Raw genomic sequence first — 22,110 nt, forward strand, 5'->3', positions numbered from 1 at the left:
TGTAAGTGTCATGCAGAAACAGTTTTAAACGTGTAATTGACAAATGTTTGGAGTTTATGTCTTCATGAGTTTTTGTTCTGGTCTGTAGCTATCTTTTTGTGCGGTCTTAAAGCATTCTTATAAAACCCAGCGTTGCTGACAACCTATTGATTGGTAACTACTACGAGCTGAGTTTTGTGTGTTGAACTAGAATGGGTGTTGACATGACGAATGAACTCATTATTTGATCTTTCTTGTTAAAAGTTGGGTCAGATTTGATTTGATTTTACTTGAAAAAAATATAAAATATTAATTTTATTTTATTTTATTTTTTATATATTAATCCAGTTAAGGTATACGGTGTATTATTTCTACTGTAAAGGTTAGTTCAAGAATATCATAAAAAACCGAAAAGAAAAGGTTAAATATCACCGACATGTTTTTTAGTTAAATCATGGAATTTTTCATCTAAATAGCATGTCGACATTGATTTTAAGTTTTTAAATAAAAAAGAAAGCTACATTAAAATATATTTGTTAAATAGTTTATTGCGTCACACATCAATTTCGTCGTTGTTTCGTTCCTAAGAGCCCTATTATAACAACGCGCAATCATTGTCGCCATGGAATGTTAATAGATTTACTTTTTTGCATCTTACAAAGAGAAAAAAAAAAGTTGAAATTTCCAAGTTCAAGTTCAAGAATGAGAAAGCCTTTTGGCCCCATAATTAATGGTTAAAAATTAGGTTATATATATTTTTACTATAGAGAAAACATATAAAACTGAAAGAAATGAATGATCATGATATTTGATACGTAGGTTTTGATATGGTACCTTACCTTCTAAATGAATCAATGTTATCCTCAACTTCCAAACTATGTTGTGTCTACCTTTTTATATTTATTCCATTAAGGTCTTGTTTGTTTGCTGGAAAATAGTTTATTTTAAAAAGTAAATTCCTGAAAAATAGATTATTTTTTTATATTTGACAGTGTTATAGAAAATAAGTTGAAAAACAGTTTCCAGTGTTTGACTATAACATAGAAAATAAATTGAAAAATAAATTATAGATGTTAATTTTTTTTCAAGTTTATATATATATATATATATGTATATATATATATGTATATATACATATATATATATATATATACATATATATATATAACATTGAATGAAACTATTTGACCACTTACAATAAAAGAATAAGATATAAAATGTATAATTATACGGTAAAAGAATTTATAATATCATATATTTATATATATAGCTTATTTTATAAAATATAAATATATGATATAATTTAAATATAATATTATCAATATATAACCTTGTTAAATATTTTTTTAAGTAAATTTATTTTTAAAAACCTCAAAATTGTTTTTTTAAATTAATGAAAAAACCAAATTAGTTAATGATATTACTTGAGAGTTAAATATTTGAGCTTTTTTGGTATGAAGACAAAGAAAGTGAGATTTGTGTGAGGTATTATGCGTGTAAAGACAAGGAAAGTGTTTTCAACATTAAAAAGAGGAAAATACTTTTCTAGTAGAAAATGACTATTTTTGTTTTTATTGGAAGAAAGTAGTCTCACCAAACATGAGAAAGTTTGAAAACTATTTTTTCTAAAAAAATAATTTTCTTGCAAACAAACAAGATCTAAATTACGAGTAAGACTTAGGGTGCACACATTCCTCTTCAAGTAGGTCTCTTTACCTAACCCTGTCATATTATCATGTGTTTATGAATTATATTCCAGCTTCATTGTCAAATAATAATTGTCTTAGAAATTATAGTTGTAAACATGCTGAAATCAAATGTAAACGCCTTCATAGTTGTAAGCATTTGAGTTTCATTATTCTTGGAATATATATTTTGTTAACTAGATTTCTAAGCTAAGTGTATAATGGAATATATTTATGTTCCAAAGAAGAGGAGATGTTAAGAGAAAAAAAGAAAAAGAAAAAAGATGAAAGAATAATTTTTTCCAAGGCCAAATTCAAGAGTAGAAGTCAAGAATGAAGTTTCCTTTATTCAATATTTTATTGTAATAATGAATGTTCTCTGTATATTAACAAATAGTCTTTTTTTTAAAATTATTTTCCTAAATATTATGAAAATTTGAATTAAAATTTCATGTTATATCATAATATCAGTACTTTTATTTTCATATGTTTCCATTAAAATCAACTTTGTTTGGTTCATTCAAGGTGGATCCCAAATCCAATCACTCTAATATATGAAAAAAAGTGACAGAAAAATATGAAGAAATTTCCTTTTAAAATACAAGAAGATCTCTGTTACAAAAAAATAATAATAAAAGAAAATCTCTTAAATTTTTTATCCAAAACATTAACAAACAACCGAATATTTTGTAATTTATATTTTATATTTACATTACTTAAAACTATTCTGTTTTATTAACTGTAGGGGCCACCTGTGGAGAGGATTAATAATTTTATATATGTCATCAATTATGGATATGAACTAATGAGTTAATGAGACAAATAAATATCTAAGTACTAATGGTGGGGAAAATAAGTTAGCCCAATTTTGATAAGCCGAGCGTAAACTAGTGAAATCAAGAGGAGAGGGACCAAATTGAAACACACCTAATAGATGGAGGAGATCTTTTAAGTTTCCCTGTATTTATTTTATAGTAATTTTTTGGAATTCCATTTCAAGGAAGGTAAATTTTCCATGTCCAACTCTTACCTTTTAAATTTTCAAATTAACTATGTGAACACGATGCATGATTTGTTGTTCTCTGTGGTCATGTTGTTCTCTGTGGTCATGCCTTTAGAGCGATGAATCTGTCGTACGTCACAGTCATCTTGTACTGCGGCTGATCCGTGAGAGGAAGCATCCATGGCTGAATCAAGTAGAGAAAGTTCTAGCTAGAGAATGGTTTTACACCAAGTATAAACACTTTCTTAATTGCCTTCAAATTACATAAAGAGAAACTCACTTAAGATTTTGATGATCACTAGCTACTTGAAGGAGAAATGCCAAATTAAAAAAAAAAAAAAAACTAGAAGAAATCAAAACATTTTGTTGCCATTTGTTTCTCATTGTACATAAAAACAGATTGACTCACATGATGCACATATACATGATCGATACGGCATGCCCAGTCTTTGGATTTTCTCTACAGCATATGAAAAATCATTGATTCACATGTGATGAATGAAGCAACCTATGTTGGCTACTAGCTAGCAATTGCTTTGCTTCATTCTTGCTCACTAACTTCAATCCATTTTTGTATCCCTTGCAGTACTACTTGTTCAACCACTTGAGCATCGATATGGTCATCAGCTTCTTTATTCTCCTGTAACATCAGCAAATCTATTAGTGATCCTTGGCTTCATGACCTCATAAATATTTTACAGAGAAGCTCGAATTGGAGACCTCTAATTGAGCTACAGTTCATTGACTATATATACATAAGAAACTTTACATGCAATCACTGTATATTTGCACACACCATATGTGAGAGGATAGGGCACGAGAACATATGCTTGTGCATAAAAATGTTTAGCAGAAAAAATCTCTACTTGTCCTCTTACTCTTGCAGCAATAGCTTCTAAAATGAAACTGTCTGAAGTAGAAACCCTAGCTTGGAGAACCTCAAGGCTGAGCTCTTCAAAAGCTTCCAGTATGAATACAAGTAATCCCTGGCAATTCCTTGTGGTGAATACCTTAATCAGAAAATCATCCTCTTGTTCTTCTACTCTAATCTGTCGATGTTTAAAGAGAGAACCCAAGTCACAACACTGTTTCCCAGAAAGAAATCGCAAAGAACCACATCCCATTCAAACAATTTCTTCATACATAAGATTATTGGTGAATTTTATAGCATACCGTAGGAAAATTCTCGCCAGTAAAGCTTGCAGCTGTAGCAATGTCTTGATTCAATATTTCTACCCTTTGCTTCAAGTCTTTTATGTACTTCGATGCATCTAATATGACAGAGGCTTTGTCGTGCTGCTCATATAACAAGATGGGTAATTAATGATATAGAATCATACAATATTTGTAATCAAAAGTACCATCAAAATAAATTAAAACGAAGCTTGTTGAATTATCATGATTCAAAAAATGAAAGTCAAGTGGAGATTTGGATGTTAAAAAAGGTGGGTTTTGTAAGTGATATATATACCAGAATATATATATTAGAAAGCTTATTTGATTATACAAAGGATAGAAAAGCAGAAGCATGTATATTAGATTATAGGAAAGCTTAAAGTAATTGTAGCACACGGTTATTCTACCATATGATCATGATAACAATAAGGAAAAAACAGAAATTGATAAGAAGAAGAAGAAGAAGAAGAAGATGGTTATAATGATGATATTGTATAAGCTTTAAGCTTTTGAGCAAGTCAAAGATAAAGGACATGCAAAGGAAGCCAAGGAGAACTTGTTGTAGGTAAAAGAAATTATGAGAGTAGTACTACCGCATGAGAGTTGGTGATGGAACGAAGAAGTTGAAGCTTCTTAAACATGGCTTCTCTTTCTTGCTCCCTAGAAAACATGAACCCCCCTCTCTCCCCCTTCAAAATTTGTGTGGCTGACTGGCTTCTTAAATAGGAAAATAAGCAGAGTTTTATCGCAATAAATAATTGTGCTAACCCAAATTGTAATCTTGGAGTTTTTTTTACATGCTATGCTATGAACTAAAATAATAAATAAATAAAACTTAAAATTAGGTTAGTAGTTTGTTTCTCTTAACATCATCAACTGTATCTCATGGAGCCAACACCATGTTATTATAACTTTAAACTCACCATTTCCTCTTCATTTTTAATATTAACGATCAATTCTCTTCCGTATGTATGCATTGGAGGATCATCCTTGTGTGCATTTTTTTATCTTGCCCATGCTCTGCAAATTGGCCCACCACTCATTGATTAATCATTTTTTGAATGCTTTCAATTTTCATATATTTTGGAATCAACTTTCATTTTAATCATGCATGTCTCACTTATGTATAATTATATGATGCATCATATTTTTCCTTCTTGAAGCATCACATCACACATGTTCTTACAACATCATATATTGAAATAGAGTTTGGTTACTGTTTTAAAATAGAATAGACAATAACGATTGAAATAAAAAAAAATCTATGTTTTCTTACATTTTATATCTTGTGAAAGAATATAAATTTACTTTAAAATTATTCTAAAAAATAAATTTATTTTTTATTTTTTATTTTTCAAACCAAACATGTTTTTGTCTGTCATTTTTATTCTTAGAGGGTAACCGAACACAGGATGTAAAATTCTAGAGTCTTTAAGGTACAATATGGAGTTTAATTATCTTATTATTCTCCCTGTCTAATTAAAAATAATTCCTCATTACACAGCCATTTAAACCAATCTATGATCATCCATGCCGACGTTGTATATCTATGATCATCCATTTAAACCAATCTATCTAGCCCTTCAAGGATATCCATCGTAATTTGTTCTTCATGGTAAGTAATTATCATCTTCACTATTCACAATCTGATTCAATAACCAAAACAACTACGGAAGTAGATTCTGTCTTTACATGAAAAGTTGGGGCTAGCAAAAAGCTTGATGGTTCAATATATAAGACATAGAACATATGTAACATGTATAGAGAAGAGCTACACACACAATCATACATATATGAGGTATATATGATTATAATTTGTTAGATGATCATGAGTGGGACAATTTAGGAGGCATAGAAAATTAAAGGAAAGGAAGAGATGTTTCGCATGGAGCTAGATTGGATACCATACATTTCTTGGGCTATGCTTTTGCTCTTGTTTTTGTTGTTCCTGTAGCTTTGGTTTGTTGGTTCTGGCATTTCCTGGCTTAATTTATTGCTCATCAAAAATATATATATATATACACTACAGAGAAAGATTTTGAGTGGTAATGTGGTGGGGTTAACGTGAGAGGAAGGAATCTACTCGTGATCGAACACCATCGAAAGTAGCAAAAATGAAGCGTCAAAGCATGTTCCAGTTGTGTTTTGTGAATGCCTCCAAGCTTTCCTCACGGGAAGGATAATTCTCTCTGATCTGTCTCCACTCTTGGCTACCTTCCTATCACTCCAAAAAAATTTGAACCTTTCGGGTTCGGATGGCAATCAAGGCATGGAAATGCACATATGCCTTTATTCCTCCATATGGAAACATAAAAAGATTTTGATATCACTGTATACTGTGTGCTGTCATATATATGACATGCTCCCATCTTTTTCAGCACAGGCAAAAAACAGAAAAAGAAAAAGAAATAGAAAAAGGAATTATTGTTGAATATAGTATCAACTCTATTAGCTGGGAAAATAATCTCTTGATGATGTATCAATTAATTATTAGCCATAAAAAAATATGAAAATTTATGAATTATTTGTTTGGGTGAATATATGATAGGATGTTGTTCTAGGGTTTTTTGTGCTCGATTATTGTCTGTACCCATCATGGACAATTCTATGAGATGACAATATTAATTTTAATTAATAATGCTATACATTTTGTTTTAATATTTAAGATATTTTTGAACCAACTTAATTTATCTCGAGAATAATCATATGGGAAATTACTGTCTTTACAAAAACTAATTATATGATATTCAAAATTATGGGGAAAAAATTGCCAGAGCATACTGTACTTCTATGGGCCAAAAATACAGCCTGCAGTTGAAAAATCATTGATCGAATTCCAAGACCAAAGTGAAAATTCACATCATTGATGTACTTGAATTCATGGTGGCATTGGCTGGTGCCGTATATGTGTGTGTGTTTTCAATTCTTAAATCAATCAATTAATTAATAATTTGCATGTGGTGGATGATAATATTTGTGTAATACAAAGTGCTATATAAGAAATTAAATAAAGTCGTTTTTTCAAGAACTGGAAATGGAGAGGGAAATAGCACTCCATAACTTGAGGGAGATTGTAGGAAATTCTTAACTCACCCTGTTCCAAATAATTTGGAGGGTATGATGTGAGTCCACGAACTCCATGCCATGCATTTACAATCATGCATCTTGAAATATTTTATGACACGCATACATTATATAACCTTCAAGTGAAATTTCCACATTACAGGTAAATTGCCAGAGAGAAATTTCTCATGACAGATACACTAGTTTGAGCTACGGTTATTAAACCCGACCTGAAATATAATTGATTTAGTCCTGGTTCGTTCAAACAATGGTTTTTTTAAAGTAATAATTTAATTTGAAGTTAATTTTATTTGATTTGATCTACCTAATGAATTAATTCTTGATCTAATTGTTTTAATAAAAAAATTATTTCATTTTTTAAATTTATTTTTTCAAAATAATATTATTTTAACTTTAAAAAATTAAAATAATATCATTCATTTTAATTAACTCATATCAATTCAAATTAATTTCTACAACAATTACTTGAAACTTTGTGCCAGGTCATAAAACAAACCAAATTTAATTATTTTGGTTGATCAATATAGAACTATTATTTAAATTATACCTTGCCTACTAATTTAATTTTTTAAATTAAAATGATTTTTTATAATATTATAATAAATTTGAATTTCATTATTTTTATTATTTTATTAAATAAAAAATTAAGTACAATATAATTAACTTCACTAGGATGATTTAAACTTTTTAAGTTCAGTAAAATACGCATATATGCATATAGTTGAACTCTAGATTACTGTCTTGACTCTTGCTTCTTAACGTAATTAACCCCTTTTTATGAAATTAATTATTTTATTGTCCATACTTTGAAATCCATCTTTTCAAAATAATTGATACAATCTGAAGCATCAATTTTTTAGCATAGTTTTTTTAGTATGATTTTGTTTGCGATAGTCATTTGCAGGTCATGTGTCAACTGGCAGCTGGGTTTGCTTTAGAGCTTTGTCAGCATTCAAGCATGGACAAATCAATACTTCATCAATTCACATGAGTGCCCAATAATCATCACAACCAAACAATATAATTCAGACGCGTTTAGCCCTGTTCTTAATTTGTCCTCTGCAACCTTAACTCTATTTCTTTACAGGGCTTTATGGTCCTGGTCATCTAGCTTGAGTTTTTTTTTTAAATCTTAATTAAAATTAATAAACTTCATCTAATTTATGATCTGGTCCAATATCCAAATCATGAGTTAAATAAACTAATCTAGATTAATTTGAATCAATCCAATACATCCAAGTTTTGTAATTTTTTAAAACAATTAAAAAATTAATGTGGTTTTGATTTTTTTACAAGTCAAATTAGTTTTTGACATTATCGATGATCATATCATCAGATGACTTTCCAGCTCAACTGAGTCTTATTAAATCAACTCTTATCTAGTTTAATTTGAAATCAAACATAGATCAAGTTTCGGATCAGCAAATAAAGAATGAATTTAATAACAATGATATTAATTGTTTTTCTATCAATGCATGAAACATTTTAGAGTTTTGTAGATTTTGTTATATACATAATGGATAGATGATAGTTAAATTTTTGGATCAAATGATTATTGATACACATCATAATCAATATCAAAGCTTATTTGAGTTCAAATCATAATTTTTTTTTCATTACATCATTTTACCATAAGATATGATATTTAGTAATAATAAAATGCATAGATTTTTTTTTATTAAGGGGCAAGCCTCCAACCATTTTAGAATCTCTTTACCGAATAACAAATACAGTGTTCTCCTCGATGAGAATATAGGTGAATAAATCAATTTTCTTATAATCATACTTAAGAGTTGATGATGTTTTAAAATTCAATATGCTCATGAATTAGGTTATTTGGTGTTCGGATGGTTAATCAAATGTTCATATCTATATTTTCTTCTTCTTAGTCCAAGAAGTACAAAATCGATGGTAAATATCTTGTTACTTGCAAAACAGTTTCTATTAGTGGGATTTAGGGACCCTTCAATGATAAAGTCAATAACTTTAAAATGAGAATGATAATAAATGAAAGAAAAGGCTTTAAATCCCAAGAACAAGAGTATTTGTTCTTATTTTTGTATGATTAATGATCTAAGGATTAAAATATATATGTTTTAAGAGTAAGAAAAAGTGAGTCTTTTACCTAGGTGGTTCAGGGGGTATGTATATTCCTTAAACCTTGTTGTTTTGGTGAAGTGAAAGAACCAAGAAGTCATTTTCACTTTATGACATTAATAAGAGAAAAAGATCTCTTATAGATCATTAATGAGGGATAAATATCCCTTACAAATTAATGGGCATTAATTGAGATGAGAAAATGGTAGGTCCTTAAAAGACCTTTTATACACTTATAGGTGTGGGGAGATGATTATTTCTGATATGAATAGGTTATATAAATAATCTTCAGATAAAACCTTATGGTCCTAACATGGATCTCTAAGATCAATTGAGTTAGGTTCATAGCCAAACTTAGGGGAGATGAGTCTGGTAACTTGCCAGTCTTACAGTTCATTGGGCTTAGCTCACAACTGAACCTAAGTGTATTGGGTATGACGACTTGCCAAACTCATAGTGTCTTGGGCTCAACTCGTTAATAAATCTAAATATATTAGGTTTAGAGACTTATTAGACCTATGGTGTCGTGGGCTCAGCTCAAAACCGAATCCAAGTATATTAGGTATGGAGACTTGTCACATATAGTGCCTTGGGCTTAACTCATGGCCAACCCTAATAATATTAAATTTGCTGACTTTTCAGACTCACGATGTCTTGGGCTCAGCTCATAACTGAACACAAATATATTGGGTCTAGCAACTTGCTAGACCTATAATTTCTTGAGCTCAGTTCGTGACAGAAACCAAGTAAGTTGGGTTTGATATTTTGTCAAACCTATGGTTCCTTCAGCTCATCATCAAACCTAAATATATTGGGTTTGATATTTTTCCAGACCTATAGTTCCTTGAGGTTATTGAACTCAAATATATTGTGTCTGATATTTTGTCAGACTTCTGTTTGATTGGGTGATCACCCTATTATGGGTTTGGATTCTTTAAAAGTACAAAAACAATTGAGTAAAAAAACCGACTCATCAGTTGCCCTCGAGTCTTTATGCATTTAAAGCAAAAAGACTTGAAAAACTTTTTAAAAGACACGGGTTAGGTTTGTCTCCTCTTCCCTAGAAAATGGGTGTTTTCCCATATTGATTTTAAATGTTTTTAAGGGGAGGCAAAAAAAATCTTCTTAAGAAAACCATTTGGCTGAGTGTCATCAATATAGTATGTGTTTAGCCTCTCTATGGTTATAATGGGATGTCATATGTCATTTATTCATTGCTAGGAGTAGAAGACGGTAATGTAGGGCCAATCTTGTTCTACTGAAAGAGGGAACAAGACTATCCACAAGGAGGTTTCAAACCTCAAGGGACATTTAAGATTACCCAGGACATCTTTGGATGAGGCAGAAAGTACTATGTTCTGTTAGCAAGTAACCCTAGCCAACTCTAAAAAATCAGGGGATTACTTGGTCTTGTTGTTAGAGGCTAATGATCATATCACCAGGTCACCAGCAAACCTATTGGAGGAAATTTTATTGTTACTACCCATATATATGTATGAGTTTGGGTACTCGTTTCTTTTCAAAGTTTTATAAGGGGTGTTTTTCGTTACTTTAACCTAAGTCCCGCTCAACTCCACCCTAATAGGTCTGGCTTTGACAAGCTACTGAGGGTACTTAAGGAGGAATCCACAATCAGGATGTTCAAAAAATGTTATATGCTGATTAACACTGTTTAAAAAGGGCCTCCTGTACCTTAATTTTTTTTTAATTTCTCTAGTAGGCTTAGAAGGCCTATGAAAGACACATTTAAAAAAAAATCATCTTATTCAAAGAAATGGATACTAAAGTGGGTGATAATAAAATACGAGGATGTAGAAAGACCTCATAATGGATATAATATAATATAAGGTTGTACCCACCTATGGAGAACACCTTATGTTGGTGTAAATGCCAAGTTTTTCCTCAACAAGGAGAAGGAGAGGATATACAATAGATTGTATAATCTTAACACCAAGTACAAGATTAACTACATGACTCAAAGGTTATATAACTCTTCTAGTAATTTTAATTTAATGTTACTTTCATTTCATATGTTATTCATCTTCTAACTTTTTCATTATGCAGGATCTTTACTAAGAGTAACTAGGTCTGAGGCCAACGAGTCCATGCCATCTATGCCTGATCATATGACCACACAAACACCTATTCGTGTTTTCTTATCTAAAGATACCTCAATCTCTCTCCATAAGGAACCTTTGATGCTTGGGAGAAGGGTTACAAGAATAACTTCAATAGATACTGAGGAGAACCTAACAACTACTCTTTCAACTAAAAAAATGCACCAAGAAATAGCAAAGGGAAGCCGATCTCCCATATCGAGGGGTCACAGGATGCCAACTCTAACCTTAGTTATCCTTAATATTGTCTCACACTAGAAGAGTATAAATGTTTCTATCATTTTTTAGTCTAATATAAAAGTGATTCTTTGTCCCATCAACGCTTTTGATTTAACTAACCTAGTTTCAATGCTCATTGGTTTTTCTAGTCAGATGCCTCACGCCATAAGGGTGAAGGACTTTTTTTTTCTAGGTTAAACTTGTATTGTACTCTCATATGCTTCCTAACCTCAACAAGGAGAAAAGAAGGATTATGGAAGCTATCTTATAAGAGAGGCCCACCTTTAGGCCTTGAGGGTTGAAGGTGGTAGACACCTTCAACAAATTGCTCATCATTTTTTCTGATGTGAGTGTAATGACACACCCCAACTACTAGCGCTACTTGCCTATTACTAGGCACATGGTCTTCTAGGTATGAAGAGCCTTTAAACAATTTTTATTATCTAACAATTATAAATACATCTTGAAGGTGCGTATGCTTTTTGGAATGGTAGGATGACCTTTTAGGCTGAAAATCCCTTATCGTTTTATTATGCCCACATTTCTCTAGGTAATGTAATTATTTGCGGACATTAGGTGCGGCCTATTGTTATGAATGTGGTACGGAGGATGCAACAATTTGGTGAAGTGGTGCCGAGACTTGTTGAGGTAAGGTTTCCTTTGCTTGCTGATTCACTAACATTGTTTGGGTAAGAAGTTGCACCTGGTTGATGAGTTGTTATAGGATTGGTTGGGCAGAAGTGCCTATTGTGGCAGAAAGATCTGTAATACATCCTATCCCAAGAGTGTCTTGTTGTTTGTCATTGGTGATGAGTAGGCATATAAAAAAACCAGCAAAATAATTAATGGCTTTTGAAACTTTCTCATAGGCAGCGCCAACTAATGATGTCCTAAAACTTAATATAATCAGGAATCAATTATTCATGTCGATATTTCCTTCTCCTTAGTCTAAGAAGTACAAAATTGATGGTAAATATCCTAATACTTGCAAAACAATCCCTATCGATGAAATTTAGAGACTCTCCGATAATAAAGTTAATAACTTTAAATGAGAATTGTAACAAATAAAAGAAATAGCTTTAAATTCCATAAACACAAGTGTTTGTTCTTATTTTTGTATGATTACTGTTTTAAGGATTAAGATATATATGTTTTGAGAGTAAAAAAGAAGAACTATTTCTCTTAATGGTTCATAAGGTATTTATACTCCTTAAACCTTGATGTCCCATAATTTTTCAAGTTAATTTATTTGAGTCCATATTCAATTCTTTTAATATCCCTTTTTTTCATGATAAAACATTAATAATTATACGAGTTAATATAAAATTGTTTTGGGATTTTGATTAATAACTTAAATTCCATCGCTATATAACATAAGGCGGATGGGATTATATATAAGGTACCCATTTTGTGTTTCAAAAGAACGAATGCATTTATATGGAACAGTGAATTGCGTTCTATCTTCTCTCTCTCTCTCTCCCCCACCAAAAATAACAATGCCAGAGCTTGTGATTAAGAACATACAGCTTTTTTGAATTATTTGTACATTGAGGTGATGTGATACTTATCAGACTGGAATAATTTTACAAATGGAAAGAAGTACAATAATGGCAGCTATAAATCAGACTGTGCCAAGAGACTTCTAGGTATATACAGTTTTAACTATGCCAAGAGAAGGATATAGTGTTGTTCAGCTGGCATTTTTTGGAATTATTGCTTCCTTACATCTAGGATTACTATATATATATATATATATATATATATATATATATATATATATATATAGAAAGATAAGTAATTTTAAAATAATAATTAAGAATTGATAGACACGTATTACTTTTTTTTTCAATATATATATATGTGAAAGATAAGTAATTTTAAAATAATAATCAGGAATTGATAGACACGTATTACTTTTTTTTCATATATATATATATATATATGAAAGATAAGTAATTTTAAAATAATAATAAAAAATGTGCATGTAATAGCAAAGAAAACGTTTTAATATAAAATAAACAACTAATACAATTACAATTCCAAACTATACTAAAATGCTTAGACTTTTCCATGTAGCCGTCCACAATATTCACATTTTTAAAAAACAATTTGTCATCAATTTTCTCTCTCTCAATTATAGCCTTTCATGCTCAATTTAATGGTGAATTTATTAAGTTTAGAAAAACATAAAAAAAGACCATAATATAAAACAATGAGAAAACTCATGGCAATCTAAAATTAAAGGGAAAAGTTATTTTTCACTCTCAAAACTTTTCCTTTCCTCCATGGTAAGAAATTTTAATTTTAGACCAAAAATTTATCGTCTTTACATTTTATTTCCCGAATTAAAGAAAGGAGAGAAAAAATTATCTAAAAAACAAGAGAAAATTATCAATTTCTCCACTTTTTAAAAACAAAACTCGTCGTTCATGATGTTAACAAATTTCATTTGATAAGGAGATTTTGATTGTGCTTTTTTTGAACTTTCATCTTGCCTAGAAAAATATATCGAGGTTCGGAGAAAAAAAAAATTTCTAAGTTCGATTTTGTATTTCTAAATCTTTTTGGGGTTAATAAACATAGTTTTATGTTTTAAATTCAACTAATGTTTATTATATGCTTTTAGGTGAAAAGAGAGAAAAAATGGGGTTTCAACACAAACAAAATTAAACCTGAATCTTTGGTAACCAGAGTGGTGCCAAATTCTAAAAACATTATTATAAAAGATGATGTATTATTTACTTATTAGTTTTTGAAAAAGGATAACTCATCTTGTCTTTAGAAAAAAAAAACTCATGCATGTGGATCTGAACTAGAAAGTCCACACGCTTGGTCTTTGTTTCAAAGGCTTAAGTGTGCAAGCCCATCCAGGCTAGGTCCGCGTGCTTAGTTTTTTTTTTTTTTTTTTTAGTTTTTTTTTTATTTTTTTTCTTATAGTTTTATCCTTTAATATTGAGTTTTTTTTATTTTTTTAATTTCACCCTTTAATATTTGATTGATTAATTATAAATTAATCTTCTTGATTTGTACTTTTTATAGGGTTATTATAGTTTGAAATAAACATTCCAGCATTTGGTTAGTGCTTAACTTTTTAAGCGTCTCTTTTTTTTTATCAACTTTTGAAGTAAAAAATAGTTTTTAGAAAATTATTAATTTCAATGGAGTCGAAGACATAGATCGCAGGTTTGGCGAGTTAAGCCGCAAAACTTGAGTCGGTTTATTATATCTTCGTTTTAATATTTTTTTTAAGTCTATTTTAAAATATCATTTAAAGTCAAATCATTTTATTATGTTAAAAAATAGCTAGTCTAACATGCAGTATGGGGCATGAAGTAACCTACTACTTACTATAATATATGTTGTAGTCTTAGATTATTTGATTACCAGGGATCATGAATTAACTTAATATTTTCTTATTCTAATAAAAAATAATTAAATATTTTTTATTTGAATTTTATGATAACTTATTATACAACATAGTATAGATAGTATAACAAACATACTTGTGTCGACATAATCTCTATACGAACAAGATACGTTTATAACCAATATAATGTTCTCTAGTGCCAAAATTGAGCTAAACAAGCCATGTTGATTTGGTCCGTTTCTGACTCTAAATTTATATTTATTTGTTGCTCTCGGGACATTCAATAATATCATTTTTTTTTAATTAATAAGACGTGCAGCTTGCTCTTGTAATTCTAACTATTTGTGATTTGAAGATATTATGATCCCATTAAATTTTCAAATAACACATGCAAGCCATTTTTTTTTATATTAAAATCAGGGCTTGAAGCCTAAAAAAACTTAAATTAAACATAGTAATTAACATGGACCCGACGAGGTCAAAATACAAAAAGAATATAACTCCGGTAGAGGGTCGCTAAGGATCCAATCATTTCTATCAAAAGAGTTTCTAGATAACCCAAAATGAGCTAAACCAGTCTGCTGCTTCATTCGCTTCGCGGAAAGGATGTTGCACCTGAACATCCCAATTTCCCTTCAGCAATTCCTTTGCCTTAGTGATCAAAGTAAAATTCACGTCTATTGTAACAGTATCCTATGTTAAGAGTGTAATAGCCAGCATGGAATCTGAATCTAATATAAGTCGTCGAATTCCCAGCGTCTAGGCTAGCTCTAACTCCTTAACCACTGCCCAGAATTCTGCTATGACCAAGGAATATATAGGACCCGTGTTGATTGGAAAACCTTTAATCAACGAACCAAGACTATCTCTAATCAAACCCCCTGCTCCCGCACATCTTAGATTACCTTTACTGCATCCATCAACATTCAATTTTATCCAGTCCATTGAAGGGTATTTCCAGCTAACAAGGCTCATTTATTTCTGCCTGTTAACTGCTCCGGCTCTATTATCCAATAGGCTTATAGCTTATAGAGCCACCATCCCTAACAATTCTATCATTTCTCCATTTCCAAAGATACCATATTGCAACTCCAAATGTAACTGACCAACTCCAAATGTAATTGACCAATGCTTTCCTTTTTATTGTTAGAGAATAATATAAATTATATCCTAAAATTTTATCTAAAAACTTACGTTATTGGATTGAGATGGTTTTTTGACATGGTATCAAAGCCTTGATGATCAAGTGGTCACGAGTTCGAATCTCATCATTCCCATTTATTTGATAAAAATTAAGCACAATGTAATATGAGCCTATGCAAGTTTTAAGCTTAAAGGACTTTCACTTGAGAGGGTGTGTTAGAGAATAATATAAATCACATCCTGAAATCTCACCTAAAAACTTAAGTTATTGGGTTGAAATGATTTTTTGACACTTGTGTACCTTTACTGGACACAAGGTTATTGATGAACCATTAGATTAATTCTGTGTTGAATAAAGCCAGCCTATCCTGCTGCTCGAGGAGAGCTTCGCAGACCATACAGGCGAGGGGGCAATCACATGTAAGCCATTCTTTTGATATGCTATGTACGCCATTCATATTTATTTTGAGTTACATTTACGTCTTGAATAAGTGTGCATCAAATGAATGTGCATAGTAGGATTCAAACTCTTAACTTTATAATTATTAAAGACTAAATAATATATTAAAGAACTATTTTAATTTAAAATTTTGATCTATTTAGATATAATTTTATATCATTTTCTAAAACATAATACATAATAATACCATTTAGTATGCAGGTTATATCTAGAAACTCTTTTTTTTATCACAAGAAGCAAGCATAGCTTACGTGAGTAATTATATTAGGAGAAATATATTCACATGCAAATATAAGTGAAAAAGAACAAAAACAAAGTTAATAGAATAGAAATCATAAATTCTAGATATATAGAATTTTTATAATTGCTTAAAACCGTTCATGCAAACATGTCAATTGAGAAAGCCAAAGTTTGAGATAGAAATTCAAGTTCTTTACCCATACTAGGTAAGGTAAGTTAAGGATGGTGTCTTAATTTCATACCTATGGGACTGGTTCATAATAAAGGGGAAAGAGCTTGCTATGTGTGGTACATGCATTTATGTACCTAGTTTAACTTACTTTCTATTTTTTATGCATTTATGCATTTATTTTTAGTTACAAACAATTTCATGTTTGCATTTACCCATCTATATATGGCAATGTTTTTAAAATGGGTGAAAGTTGATTATCTAATAAAAATAAAAATGACATTGTTATAATATTTTAAAAAATCTTAAAATATTATCGTTTTGAATTAAGTTAGATAAACTTGAATTAAGTTGTTTAACCTAGAACTCAAATCTTGAATATTTTATGGATTGGATGAGTTTAATAACTTAGATACATTATGGGTTTAATGCATAAAAAAAAAGGTTATGGTTCAATTAGATAGCCTTCTTTTTATTGAATATTTTTAGTTTAATTTGTTAATGGGCCATTGAACTATTTATTTGCAAGCTTAAACCTAATCACTAGAGTTTAGTGGGTCGTGTTGTATTATACTATATTTTAAGGGTGTTTGAGAGTGCGGTAGAAGTTATTTTTTAAAGTTTTTTTTTGTTTGAAAATATATTAAAATATATATTTTTTATTTTTTAAAATTTATTTTTAATATTAACATATCAAAACAATAAAAAAATACTAAAAAACAGGTTCAACCTCAAAGCTAAACACCCCAGAATTCATACACTTTTGTAATTATTTCTTCTCTTTATTTGACAATAATTTTAGATTTCTACTTATTTTATTTCTTGTTTAGCATGTGATTGATTTGGACATGTCATTTAATATTTTATTTTGTATTTGGATTTTGAAATGAGTTATCTTCTATCAATAAGAATCAAAACTTAAATTTTTCTATGGTTTGTTGTCTTTATTGTTTTTAAACTTTTTGGATGCATTAAGTATTATCAAAACATGTTGGTTTAACCAATGGATGGAGTCAATAGCAACCATCTCATAGACATTGTTCAAAGTATAGAGGCGATCTAGGGCTGTGGTGTAAAGGTCTAGGAGGCAGCATAGAAAGACTAGAATCAAAAGTTCGATTGAAGAAAGAGGAGACTTCATGAAATGACTTGCCATTTTGAGCAATTGCTACATATGGCGTTATTAGGAAATTGTGATGAACAAAGAGACACTCTTAATTTATGGTGTTTGGGAGCATTTTCTGTCAGTAAACTCCCAATAAATCTCTAGTCTAATGAATAATTTATTTTAATCCTAGCCCTCCCCTATTGGAGCACCAAAAAATTGATGCCAGTATACATATGTAACGACATTTTCTCAAAATGTGACTGTTGAAAATCATTACAAAATTAATTTTATTTTAGTGAATTTACTAACTAGATTAGATTTTTTTAATGAGATACATAGAGTTTTATAAATCAATTGTTATAGCCAATAAAAATACAGCTTAATTAAAGAGAAGATATTACAAAATTAAAATATTTGAAAGAACAGATTTTTCTTTCATGGAGACTCTTTGAAAGTGAAACAAAAAATAATCTCTTAATCATGTTTTCAACTATCTAAACATTCCCTAGCAAAAAATTAGGCAACAAGCTAAACTTTTCCAAAGTCATTGAGCAACATATATATTCCTCAAGTACCTAACAAAATAAACATATATGGGATAGGAGTTTGGAAATAATTTCTTTGGTTTGATTTGATTTTTTAAATTTATTATAAAGAATTAATCTAAATTACCAAACAAAATTAATAATAATAAAAAAAACTTATCATTTACGAAAAGAAATTATTGAATATACTCAGTCAACTGAAGTCTACTACTGGATACAATGAAAACATTGCACTGAGAAGAAACGGTACTGATGAGTTAAATACTAAAGCTGCTACAATAAGCATAACAGTCGGTTAGAGTAGGCGTAGTAGGTGGTTAGATTATGTTGTAAAGTTTGGTATTAATCTGTTATTTATAACTGATTCTGTTGCTATACTAAATGTATGTTATAAATACTGTATCAGTTAAGTCAATCAATAAGAAGAAAATCAGTTAACACTTTCATTTCTAATATGGTATCAGAACATTCTCTCTGAATTTTTTTCCACATCTTCAAGTTTCTCATCCTCTTCATTCTTTCTTCTGCATCATTTCTCTTTACTTTCTGGCAATGACTGAAGCTGCTCATAAATGGATTCTTCCAATCGTTTCTTTCTACATCATGGTGACAGTCCTGGAGCCATGATTGTTTCAAAACAGCTCAATGGTGATAATTATAATTCATGGAAGAGGGCGATGATGATGGCTTTATCAGCCAAGAACAAACTTAATTTTGTTAATGGCACTTTGCCTAGGCCATCCAATCTGTCTGATTCTCAAAGTTTGGCATGGACTCCCTGCAACAATATGGTTCTTTGGCATGGACTCCCTGCAACAATATGGTTCTCTCGTGGTTATTAAATTTTGTTTCAACAGAGATTGCCAACAGCATCATCTATATTGATGATGTATCTGAAATATGGAATGATCTTCAAGATAGATTCTCTCAACATAATGGACCACGTATTTTTCAGCTGCAGAAGTTCATTTCATCTCTATCATAGGAGAATAACTCTGTCAGTGCTTATTTAACAGCTATGAAAGGATTATGGGATGAATTAGGAAATCATCAACCAATTCCTAGATGCACATATGGAGCATTGAAGACTATTCTATCTTATCATCATCAACAACATGTTTATAAATTTCTCATGGGATTGAACGAGAGTTATTCACATATTCAAGGACAAATTCTGCTGATTGATCCATTGCCATCTATTAACAAAGTTTTCTCTCTTATAATTCAAGAAGAGAGGCAACAAATGATTTCCTCTTCAAGTGTTTCTTTCAATCAGAACACCACTGCATTACTTGCCAGAACAATACCTCCAACTCATTTTGCTGGAAACAAATCCTCTTATCCTCGCAAAGATCAATCAATATGCTCTTATTGTGGTATTCATGCCCACACTGTGGAAAAATGCTACAAAATTCATGGATTTCCACCTGGTTACAAGTTTACCAAAGGAAAGAATGCAGCTCACAGTGTAAATCAGGTTTCTAACAACAATGCTCCTCAGCTACCTATTACTTATGCACAATGTCAGCAACTCATGGAGATGTTCAAACCCTCAATCTCAGAACTTGAATCTTCTATCAATCAAGTTTCTTCATCTGCAAATAAAGAATCTGAAATTCTTACTCAAGGTGTCACTTCAATCAAAATAAACCGTGCAGGTACTCTTTCCAGTATATCTCAACTTTCTCATATAGATCCAAAACATTCTGTATTTGCATCTACCTTATCTCTCACTCATCCGACTCCTCTAAGAAATTTTGTCATGGCTCATTGGATAATTGATACTAGAGCTATAGATCATATGATTTGTTCCACATCATTATTCACACATATTACTTCTGTCATTTCCAAAACAGTAAGGTTACCTAATGGACAACATGCTTCAGTTACTTACATTGGTACCATTAAGATTTCAGACTCTTTTATTTTAACCAATGTGCTTTGTATCCCTTCTTTTTCTTTCAACTTAATATCTGTCAACAAGCTTATTCAAACCTTATAATATCTGTCAACAAGCTGGAGAACGATTGGTGTGGGTAAAGAAGCTGGAGGTTTATACCATTTGCTGCAAAATCCAGTTTCTGCTTTATCTAGGAACTCTGCATTTTCCAATCCAGTTAAAACCATGTCTCAGCCTACAATCACTAATCTAGCTTCTGCTAGTTTCTTTGTTCATTCTGTAAACAATAGTCTATGGCATTACAGATTAGGTCACCCTTCAGATTCTCCCTTGAAATTACTTTTTCATGTAATTCCTCAAGTTTTACATGAATCTAATAAGACTTACAACATTTATCCATTGGCTAAACAACACTAGTTATCTTTTCCTTACAGCATCACAGCTTCTGCACAACCTTTTGATCTTATTCATTGTGATCTTTGGGGTCCTTTTTCCACTAAATCTATTAGTGGATCTTCATATTTTTTAACCATTGTAGATGATCATACCAAATTTACATGGATTCACCTTTTGGACAATAAGTCTCAGACCAGAACTCATATTCAATCTTTTTTTACTATGGTTGAGACACAGTTTAATGCCAAAATCAAGTCCCTGCGATCAGATAATGGAGTTGAATTCCACATGAATCAATTTTATGCATTAAAAGGTGTAGTCCATCAACTGAGTTGTGTTGAAACACCTCAACAAAACTCAATTGTTAAACGCAAACACCAGCACATTTTGAATATTGCTCGATCCCTTCGTTTTCAGTCTCATTTACCATTATCATTTTGGGGAGATTGTGTTCTCACTGTCGTGCATTTAATCAATAGGATTCCTACTCCTGTCTTACATACTTATGAAGTTTTGTTCCAATCTCGTCCATCTTATTCCCATTTGAAAGTATTTGGTTGCCTATGTTATGCAACTACTCTCCTTAGACATAGACATAAATTTGATCATAGAGCTAAGCCTTGTATATTTCTTGGCTATCCATCTAACATCAAGGGCTATAAACTCTATGATTTACATCTAAACACTGTCTTTGTCTCCCGAGATGTTATATTCCATGAAGCTATATTTTCTTTTGCACTCAAAAATCCTATCTCATCTACTGATTCTGTCCTCCCTTTACCTCTTCTATTGCATGAATCAATAGCTCATTTCCTTGATCCCATGGCTTCAGCTTCTTTTCCTTTTTCATTCCGCTACTCATTCACCCTCTAATTCCAATTCGTTTTCTCCTTCTTTGAACTCTGACTCCACACCTCTTTTAGCATCTCCTTCTGATATTATTCCTCAGCCATGCAGGAAGTCTTCTCAGATAAAACACAAACCTGGATATTTGCATAACTATCATTGTCATATTGCAACCTCCACTTTAGAGCCCGCACCTTCCTCTTCAGCTTCAGGTATTCCTTATACACTTTTCTCTGTCTTTTCATATGATAATCTCTCTCCTGCTTAGAAATGCTTTAGTCTTTCTATATCTGCCCTTGTTGAGCCTACTTCATATGCTCAAGCTATACGTTGTAAGGAATGGTGTGAGGCTATAGATGCTGAAATTAAAGCTCTTGAATTGAATAATACCTGGAATATTGTTGATCTCCCTGCTTCTAAACATACTATTGGATGCAAATGGGTATATAAAGTCAAACTGAAGTCTGATGGAACTTTAGAGAGGTATAAGGTTAGGCTAGTTGCCAAAGGATATAATCAGTGTGAGGGACTGGACTATTATGACACTTTTCACCCGTGGCTAAGCTTATCACTGTG

General features: G+C 30.9%; 1 protein-coding gene across 3 annotated transcripts; it reads right to left on the bottom strand.

Annotated features, from left to right (window-relative positions):
- Positions 1-3,011: 3,011 nt before the first annotated feature.
- On the bottom strand, positions 3,012-4,597 carry LOC133668150 (uncharacterized). Of its 3 annotated transcripts, none has more exons than XM_062087885.1 (4): positions 4,437-4,597; positions 3,841-3,963; positions 3,546-3,716; positions 3,012-3,307 (listed from the first exon to the last, which is right to left on the bottom strand). In XM_062087885.1, the coding sequence occupies exons 1-4, from the start codon at positions 4,512-4,514 to the stop codon at positions 3,209-3,211; spliced, it is 471 nt and encodes a 156-aa protein (XP_061943869.1). In that variant the 5' UTR covers positions 4,515-4,597; the 3' UTR covers positions 3,012-3,208. The 3 variants fall into 3 exon arrangements, with proteins under 3 accessions (XP_061943869.1, XP_061943868.1, XP_061943870.1); XM_062087884.1 differs by having other exon boundaries at positions 3,534-3,716; XM_062087886.1 differs by having other exon boundaries at positions 3,464-3,716.
- Between the last annotated feature and the right edge of the window lie 17,513 nt (positions 4,598-22,110).

The sequence above is a fragment of the Populus nigra genome, chromosome 11, assembly GCF_951802175.1.
Source record: "Populus nigra chromosome 11, ddPopNigr1.1, whole genome shotgun sequence".
Taxonomy (NCBI): domain Eukaryota; kingdom Viridiplantae; phylum Streptophyta; class Magnoliopsida; order Malpighiales; family Salicaceae; genus Populus; species Populus nigra.